General features: G+C 42.0%; 1 protein-coding gene across 4 annotated transcripts in view; it reads left to right on the top strand.

Annotated features, from left to right (window-relative positions):
- Nucleotides 1–9,271, top strand: part of LOC121694435 — a 51,295-nt gene extending 42,024 nt beyond the window's left edge. For 2 of the 4 annotated variants that reach the window (XM_042074602.1, XM_042074603.1), the window contains 3 exons: nt 2,208–2,451; nt 2,808–2,876; nt 4,582–9,271. In XM_042074602.1, coding sequence (XP_041930536.1) covers nt 2,208–2,451; nt 2,808–2,876; nt 4,582–4,763 — 495 coding nt within the window. In that variant the 3' untranslated portion in view covers nt 4,764–9,271. Of the gene's footprint in view, nt 1–2,207; nt 2,452–2,807; nt 2,877–3,686 lie in introns of all 4 variants that reach the window. The other 2 variants (XM_042074604.1, XM_042074601.1) reach the window with 1 other exon arrangement.
- Nucleotides 9,272–10,169: the final 898 nt, after the last annotated feature.

The following is a 10,169-nucleotide window of genomic DNA, read 5'->3' as shown; positions in this document are numbered from 1 at the left end:
GGTAATAAATTATAAACTCCATACTGTATACACTTTGCTTTCAGTGCCATGACGACCACCATAGCCTGCTGAATACAGCCCTGTGAGGCTATTATATAAGCATGTGAAAAAGTCACAATAAATGTTGCATTAAAGTCAGCAGGACTTTGATTTTAACTCAAGGAATACTAACTTACAATACATGCGCTTCAATTAGCTGTGTTTTTCAAAAGTGCGTATGCTTGATGTGACAGTGATTTAGCCTGTGTGTAAATATCTTCACCGCGTAGCTTGTTCCTGGTCTCTGTGGACGGCCGTGCCTACCACGATCCGAGCAAAAAGAAACACGTCTTTCCTGTAACATTACCATTGCACTGGCGTTGGACGTGTCCTGGGGACATGGTTAATTATGTATCGCAAAGCCTTTCCGTTCTGCCGTGTTTCTTTTCTCCTTTTTTTTTTTTTTCTTCTCCGCGCATTATTTGGAGACGCAGTCGGCTGTGTGCTTCCAGCCTCGCGGCTACATCTCCGTCTGAAGTCTCATCCCCCTTTTCCTGTTCTGGGGGATCGCTTCCGTCCCGGATGCTGCGCTGAGCTCAGGCTGGGTGGGAGAGGGAAGGGTGTGCGGAGGAGCAGCGCTCCGCGAGCGGACTCAATGTTCGCCCGCCGTCAAAAACTCGAGGCTTAGAGGTGTTTTTGAGGCTAAGAGCTTGTTGCTATCATCACTAGTCAAATGCGGTTTTCTCTCCACTTCACTCCTTGTATTGCTACTACTGATCCTATGCTTGATTAGTGTCCTGGCACATGGTGGTTTATTGGCAATCAGGAGGGGGGGGGGGGGGGGGGGGGGGGTGTTGAGAAGTGAACTGCAGATATGCCTCCCCTTTTCCATTATGCACTTCCTATTGTTGCCGACGTGACACCGTAAACGTCCTTTGTGTAATTATTCAGCGTTTGACTTTGGAAAAACACTCCGCCATCAAAACCGGTTGATTAGCTCAGTCAGAAGCGTGGTGACTGCAGCGACGGGGTTCCAGCTCTAATGGGTTTTTCACGCTATCTGTGCAAACTGTGGCTCTGTGCGAATGAGAGGAGAATGCCAAGTGTAGCACACAGTGTAAGCACCCCCCCATATACCTTAGCACCAACCCCCCCCCCCCCCTCCTCTTCCCTCCATCTCTGTTCTGCCCCCCTCTCCTCCCTCCATCTCTGCTCTGCCATGCTGTTTTGTCCTATTGTGTCTCTTTTTTCTCCCTTTTTTATTTCTGTGCTGTTGTTCACGGCACAGAATTCCGATTCGGAGCATCAGAGCAGAGCAGAGCAGGGCCTGTGTGCCATAGTCGCTATCAAACATTCTGTTCCCCTAGCAGATGGATCCCCTTACATAAGAACTCTGCTCTCAGCTACAGGGAGAGCAAGGGGCTGCCTGTGTGTGTGTGTGTGTGTGTGTGTGTGTGTCTGTGTGTGTGAATGTATGTGTGTGTGTGTGTGTCTGTGTGTGTGTGTGTGCGTGTGTCTGTGTCTGTGTGTGTGAATGTATGTGTGTGTGTGTGTCTGTGTGTCTGTGTGTGTGGATGTGTGTGTGTGTGTGTGTGTGTGTGTGTGTGCGCGTGTGTGTGGAAGGGGAAATTTGACTGAAGCTTGGATACTGAGGTAGCCTCCACAGCGCCCCACATTCCCTCACATCCCCAAAGGAGACATCATCTGTAGGCATCGTCTGTCACCGTTGATATACCCAAGTATACATGCATGGGCATTTTTGTAGCTCTCCTTCATTTTTAACAGAAAACTAAATGTAAATGCTAATTTGATGATAAATTTCATGATCTAGAGGAGATAAATATCTTCTTTATTACATTTCTTCTTCACTAATGTGATTCCTCTTTTTTTGATAAAAAATAACCGTTCTCCACTGCCAAAAATTACTCTGAAATGTCACCTAGTTATTCTTTCTTATTATTCATTTAACTTTGCATACTAAAAGAACCAAAGGTTAGAGAGGCCATTTAGTCAATGACCAGTCTCCTATGGTATCGACTAAAACAAGCTGAAACTCATATGGATTTATCAATGCACATCACTTACTGTTCACCGCTTCAATAACCATATATGTTTTATCTTTGGGTCTTGGATTCACCTTTCTTGCAGTTGTTCTAAATGTTTCCCTTTCACACTACAATTTATTATTGTTTTGTTACAAACCATCACTAACACCACGCATCTGTTAGGATCTGATACGTCGGGACCTCCTCTACTATAAGGGCCGCATCGACATGGATCGCTACGACGTCCGGGACGTCGTCGACGGCCGCGACGACGACTTCAACGTGAGCGTCAAGCACGCCTTCAAGCTGCACAGCAAGGACACGGAGGAGATCTGTGTCTTCATGGCCAAGAAGCTGGAGGAGAAGATACGCTGGCTTAGGGCTTTCCACGAGGAGCGCAAGATGGTGCAAGAGGACGAGAAAATCGGTGAGAAAAGCGCCACCTTTAAACCCAGCTCCCTATCCCCCCCAGTCCTCGCTCCTCACTTCCTCAGCATCCATGTTTGGAGCGAAACGTCTTCAATTATTCAGGGACGGGTTTTTCCCAGAGCCTTCTTAGCAGCGGCAGCTCAGCGAAGTGGCAGGAGGTGCTCTTGTTTACTTTATTTGGAGCTACAAATTAGTCACGCAGAAAACAGTGGGGAAATCAGGGGAGGACAGGATCCTGTTGCTCTTTCTCCATTTTCACATTGTGCACCAAAACACAAAAACAGTTTCATACACCGACACTTCCACTAGCCTTAATCCTTTCCTTTTATTGTCCCAATCTGTGTCGTTTGGTAGGTTTTGAAATCTCAGAGTACCAGAAGCGGCAGGCGGCCATGACTGTGCGAAAAGTGACTAAACAGAAAGGTGAGGCAACAAAGCGCTAGCAGGTGATTTCAATTTCTTTAATTTACCCCAACCTCAACTGTCTTATCATTGCTGTTTTTGGAGCCCAATCTCACGCTTTCCAAAGCGGCATACTTTTCCCTCAACTAGATTATGTGGCTATCTTTTTAATGTAGGATGAAGTTCCTACTTGCTGCTTTAACCAAGACAAAGCTTTTTTATGCTAGCGTATCAAATACAGACTGCACTGATAGCAGAATCTCTAAAGCGTTGGTGCTGCTATTGCAATTGCACTGCATTCAACGAACGAAACAAAGCCAGGCAGCAATACTTACTAGAGCTAAACGTCATATCGCTCTGCTCTGTTCTATACCTAGTGGGAATTGCTTTAATTTAATAAAAAAGTCGATGCAATTAAAGAGTGTATGGTGCGGACTTAGAGCCAAGCCTTGCACTGCAGCCTCCGAAGAGCATTCACTCAATAAGTCTTTTTTTTTGACAAATGCATTTATTTCAATCACAAGCCTGCAAAAACTCAAGCAGTTTAAAACAATTAAACACCAATGAAAAGACAGAGAATACACCCCCCGCATGCCAAAAAAAAGTTGCCGTAATTTACCAAAGATTATGTAAAATGCTATGACAGTTAACTTTATATCTGTATATCTTGCTTGCCCTGTCATTTGGAAGTAAAGCATGGACAACTTTTTTATGGAATGATCTCTTGTCATATGCTAGGGGAGAATGATTTTTTGCTGTCATGTTTTCACTTGGTGTTTGAAATCCTTCTACTTCACTGACACAAGGTGAAGTATTTTCTTGAATTTTCAGATTCATTTATAGATATCATCTTGAAAAAGAGGGCCTTATTATATGGACATGGTATGAAAATGATTAAGGTATATTCATTAGAGTTCTACCGTAGCGTTCATTTTTTTATCCAAGATGCCATGGCAACTGCTTTGAAAAATGGAGACCTAACAAAACAGACTCTTCATTTAAAAGGACTGGCACAACATTTTTTTTCCTCAGCCAAGCTCTTTTCCAGTGTCCACGTTGTTCTAATAAGCAGGCAAGGCAAAAGCAAATACTTAGTTGTTTGTGTAAATACAGCCATGTCATATATGTCTGTAAGCCCCCCTACCCCCTGTCTTTCTCTCAATGCAATGAGAACACTCTGTATTCCAAGATGCCATGGCAACTTCCAAGTTTTTCATCGACAAATATCAATTGTTTTAGTTGATATTGGTTGTGCAGTGCATAACTAAGCATTTTATGAAAAATAAACAGTTAATAAGTATTGTAGCGCTAAATTAATATCCTTATTTGCTAATTTCTGTTCTCCTTTTTCCTCATTTCTGTCCTATAGTGGATTAATATGTTTACATGTATAAAGTACAGTATATGTCTGTTGTGTGAATGTAATCGCATGTGTAGATGTTTAGTAGTGTGCTACATGCCTTTTCTGTGCTCACATAGTGACAATTTTATTCTTTTATTACCCCCTCTTCCTCCACTTCCTCCTCCTCCTCCTCCCCCTCCACCTCCTCCTCTTCCTCCTTCTCCCCCTCTTCTTCCTCCTATTTGCCTCCTCCTGTTCCTCCTCCTCCCCTTCCTTCTCCTTCTCCTCCTCCCCCTCCACCTCCTCCTCTTCCTCCTCTCCCTCCTTATCCTCTTCTTCCCCCACCCCTGTGGCACTCTTACTATGCCACCCTTCATCCTTCAGCTGTAAGCCAAAACAGGTATGTGCCCCCCGGTACCCCCTCCCCCCAGGACCCTCTGCCTCAAGGACAGTTCATGTTCTCAGACAACATGGCACAATCAGAGGTGTTTGAGTTCCCGCAGGCCAGAAGGAACCAGACGCCCTTCTGGCAAAATCTCAGTAGGTTAGCACCCTTCAAAAAATAGCAAAAAGAGGAAAAAAAATCCCCAAAGGAACTATTTTAGATGGACCACCATTTTTTTTTTCTTTCCCTGAATTTCTGAGAAGCACTGTCGTACATCAGATGCTATTTTTGTTGTTTTTCTTTTTGTCATTTTTCTTCTGTGTGTGACTGATAAAGAAAAAGAAACTCAAAGTGCGGATGACGGATGCGCACTCTGTGTGAAGGACTATCAGATACATCAGCTGACACACAGACGCATCAGAGAACTACTGTACCACTGTAACTGACATCATGGCTGCCACGATAGCCACAACTCACATGCTGACTATCCACTGGAATCTGTGAGCTTACCCCTTACCCTGCCATTTTATGTGAATGTGTTGTAATTATTCTTACTACTGTTATTATTATTATTATTATTGTTATTATTATTTATCATGTTTTTTTTTTTTTTTTTGCTTCTTGGCTCTACAGAGGGAATGTTGACAGTATGGAAGTAATGATCAATCATCATCTCTGACAAATACGTACACTTAACAGAATTAACAGAACACACACCCAGACACATGTGCACACGTAAAAATACAATCGCCACACACGCTTGACAGAGGGGCATTAGCCCCAACCTAAGAACATTAATAAAAAAGTGCTATATAATTTCCAATCTTCCACTATGGGGGCTCTGGACAGTGGCCCTTAGAAGAATGATCCAGATAGGCAGCAGAATCCCTTAGTCATCCTTCCCTGCTTCCTCACAAGTGATATGCTCTTTTTGCAATTTTGTTCATTTGTCTGTCTGTTTTTTTTTTGTTGGCTTTTCTTTGTGAGACAGCGATGGGCTAGCTGGTTTAAGTTTTTTGATGGTTTCCTCTGTTCCATCTCTGTAAGATTTCCCATATTTTTTGGTGTGAGTTCATTTCTGCATGCTGATGGACCGTCATTTGAGGAGTATGGCTCGTGGGTTGTGCTGTGCTGTGCTGTCCATGGATCAGGGAACAACTCAATTGCTTGGGAACACACACACACACGCACACACACACACACACACACACACACACACACACACACACACACACACACACAGACACACTGTTTCAAATGCTCTTTACAGGGTATTTTCTTTAAAGCAAGAAAAGAGTGAATTTTATAAACTTTCATGAAGTATAACCGCCGAAGCCAAATTTGTTTTTCTGTTGTCCCTGGTTTTGGTACAGTAACATGTACACAAACATCCGGCCATCAATTTCTAAGGTGAGGTCTGAACTACTGATCCCAAAATACATTTTGCTCAGTCTACAAACTGTTGTAATATTCTCTTAATGGCTCCTGTCAGTATTGTATATGGCTTTGTTTTTGACCGTTCCATATGGTTAAACTCTGCGGTAAAGTCCTTGTTGATTCACAGAAGCTTACGCTAAGAAAAGGAATTTCCAGAGAGTACTTTAAAAACAACACAAACCAGAAGATGAAGAAAAAAAACATTAAAATATATTAATATATATTTCTATTATTGGATCACTAAAGTTTAATAAGCACAGCCAGAGACACAATTTTGAAACTTTGTATTTAATTTTTTCGTTTGTTTGTTCATTTGGAACATTACGTAGTATCTGCGCTAGAGTCTATTTAACATGATAATTTACAGATAAATAAATGAACAGTATATACAAACCCACAGGGCAGTGACTGTGTGATAATTTACTCCACAGAAACAAAGTGTGTGTGTGGTGTCTGTGGGTGTGTGTGTGTGTGTGTCACAACTGGGTGAGAAACGCAAGCGATGCCTGTCAAAATAGCACTAATGGGTTCAAAGCCCTGAGAATGGAACAGAATATTGTGACTTTGAAGTTTGGTGAATAGAGATGCAGTTTGGTGGTTTACTTGCTCGTGCAGTGCACAATGCACAAATGCTGAAAGGTTGTATGCTTGCATATGGGGAGCCGGGTCACGGACATGTCAGATGGAAATGAGTGTGATGACACTTTATGATGAGGTTGCCATTCTCACTCAATAGTCCTAACTCAAGGTCAGGTTGCATTCACACACAATGACTGTCAGGTTTGCTATGCATCAGTCATATACTAAAAATGTTCACAAAAGATCAGTTCAAGAAAAACCTACTCGCTGAATTAATTCGAGTCGGTCTAGATTCATATCACTTAATTAATATGTAATTAATGTGTAATTAATTGACATGAATAGTGACATCTCATGTCTTGTCTGTGTTAGATTTTCAACACCAATGATCAATGATTTTAATTCTAATTAAATTAAATTGTTTTTTTTTTTATTTATGTTTCATTTAGTTTCCCCTCTGTGTGTTTATGTTTTAAATATGGACAAGTACACACTGACATCAAACACGCTCTTGACTTAGACATTAAGTACATGTAAATCCACTCTTGTTCTTTGTGGCTCTTAATGATCCTAAGTCTCAGACCATGGGGGAATTACACAAGGAATAATCACTTTATAATTATATATGCCCATATAGCTGTGGCTAAAAAAAAAATGACCAAGACACTTGCTTTTGTAAGACGTAGAATACAGCATTTTTGCCAATATTTGCCCTATGCAGAGTTACAGACACATTGCTGTATGTAACCGTGGTGGGTTTTTAAAAGGGGTCATACTTGGATGACTGGTTTTTACTGTGTATGTGGTCTCTCCCTGTTGCCAGCCTAGCTCCACCATGCTTCTGTATGTCATGATAAATATGAGGCCAACTTAAGCTATGGAGCAATTATCCTGTATTTTTAGGTCATAATTACAAATCAGCTAGCATTTCAGTTGTGCCCATAGTTCAGACCACTATATTGTCTAATTTCAAACGTTATTTGACCCCTTCAGCGGCTACCCTCAGTAGCCTATATATTCTGTACATAAAACAGATCATATATTTAAATGGTTTAACTATTAGAAGACTATTCTTTACATTTCTTCTATATTATGCTGAATGCATGTCAGAGATACCAGTAGTATGCACAGCTGTGCATAAGTATTAGAAGGCATTTGAGTATCCCGTTACCTCCCGACCTGACTTATATATACCCACCCTGTACCCAGCAGCACAAAAAACATCAGAGATCCAGAGTGGGTTCTCATTTAATAGTCATAGGAGAAAAAAGAGAGAAACACATTAATTTTTATGTCACATCAATTTACAACCCTGTCAGGCACTCAACGTGTGTGTGTGTGTGTGTGTATGTGTACCTTGCACACCCCAAAAAGTGTGTGTGTGTATGTGTTTGTGTGCGTGTGTATATGTGTTTGTGTACCCTCGACACCCTCCAACTAAAATGTATCACAGTTCTTTCCTCTGGGCTGAGTACAGCCCCCCACACTGACTTCAGTATAAATGGGAACAGGATATTACTGCACATAAGCTTACCTTTGCATCGTCTCCGGGCCTATCATCACTCAACAGATCGTCGCTCGGCAACCATTTCATAAAGATGATAATGGAAGCTACACTAAATCCTCAAAATAAGACGTTAGTAGGCTACTGAACATCAGTCGGCCATTTTATTGTCATTGTCTTTATTATTTATTGATGACAAGGGCAACGTTATGTAAATGGCCACAGCTTTTCTGTGTAATTTTAAGAAGAATATTAACTTCCCTTGTAGGCTTTGCACATAAATTATGTTACAGGGGACAGTCAGCAGGGGAGATGAATTGATGTCGGATGTCTGCCCTTGTAGTTATTTTTCTGTCTTCCCTTACAAATTAATCAAATGTAATGCATTGTGTAAAGGCTCCTGGAGTGCTGAAACTCATCTAAGCTTGTCTTGTCCTAGTTTTGTTTTTGGAAAGCAGGACAAGCAGGTTTTTTTTTTTTTTTTTTTTTTTTTTTTCTGTTGTACTCTGTTGTGACAAAACCTCTGTGAACCTCATGACTTAATGTAATTGTTGCATTATTATATACACACCCCAGGTCATATAATCACTCATGTCATAGAATATCTCTTAAGCAAATACGGTATGCAGTGTATATGTAATCAATTTAGGTTTAATGAGTGTATGTGTGTGTGTGTGTGTGTGTGTGTGTGTGTGTGTGTGTTCAGGGACATGGTGTGGGGGTGTTCAGAATGTGATTGTTTCATGCTGAGTTTGACCTGTATCAAAGACAGTATGTACCGTTTGACCTGGGTAGTTGTGTTGTAATGACACAGTACCTGAGAGATCCCCTGTGCTTAGCGAGTAAGATCACTAAGACTACTAAGTTCTTATAGCACTGTATTTTGTAGGTAGGCAGGTTTTCTGCATTGATGCTTCTGGTGTATATAACCAGACTTCTTCTTCTTCTATGTTTTCTTCTTTGCTTCTGGGACACTTCTGTTATGCTCACACACTGTATGTGTTGGATTATGGGGTTCTACCATTGCATCTACCATGTTATACTTTGATGTGACAAAATCACTCGACAGTCCATAAAAAGGCAGAAAATCAGCAAACGAGACGGAGACTCTGAACCTCAACTAATGGCTGATGTAATAAGCTGTAATTAAATACTGCTGTATAATATTGCGACATGTGTTCACTCTGATGATGGTGAGGGGAGGTCGGTGGTGTGTGTGTCTGTGTGTGTGTGTGTGTGTGTGTGTCTATGTGTGGGTGTGTGTGTTGGGGTACGGGGGTGGTGTGTGTGTGTGTGTGTGTGTGGGGGGGGGGGGGGGGGGGGGGGGGGGGTACTGAGCCCATTGGGATAGTAAGTGATGCAAGCCGCATGTAAATGCCTGAGTCCAAATCCCCCCAGGAGCCAAGTGCGGCAGCAGGCGGCTCTGTGTCTCTGACCCCACAGGCGAGGGGAGAAGGTAAGCTTTGTGTGTGTGTGTGTGTGTGTGCTCGTTAATACTTGTCAGAGCTCGTCAGAGCTCGTTAAAGCTCATTAAGACCTCGTTATGCAACCAGTCTCATTCTTTCTGATTTCCCACCCTTCATATACAGTGAGAGGACAATGCCGTTTCTAGCACGACTATCAAGTCCAGTCTATTTAATATTGATATTCCTGGATTCAAAGTGGAGCTCTAAAAAGCTTTTGTCTTTGTTATTGTTTTGTTGTTGTTGTTTTCGTATCGCAAGTGTCTTCTCGAGTTACGTCACCACTCATCTCTGTGTTGTCTACCACTCCCTCGGCATCAGCACTGTCATATTTACAATACATGTACGCACACAACTCTTGTCTGGGACACGTGTGAGTAATCGGCCTCGGACAAAAAACAACATCCTCAAAAACAACCTCATTTCACTAAAAATCTCTAGAGGACTGCACATCGTCTGACTGCATGGATGGGCTTATGCCATCCACAGCAACATGTTGCCGGTGCCATTTAAATAAATCTATGGCTCATGATGAATATGCTTTTTCATCATCATGCACAACAAAGATGCTAATTAGAGGCTGACTGCTGACAGCATTTCCCAC

The sequence above is a fragment of the Alosa sapidissima genome, chromosome 20 (genome assembly GCF_018492685.1).
Source record: "Alosa sapidissima isolate fAloSap1 chromosome 20, fAloSap1.pri, whole genome shotgun sequence".
In the NCBI taxonomy this organism is placed as follows: Eukaryota; Metazoa; Chordata; class Actinopteri; order Clupeiformes; family Clupeidae; genus Alosa; species Alosa sapidissima.
Note: the sequence above shows the minus strand (reverse complement) of the source record. Positions and strands in the feature narration are given on the sequence as shown.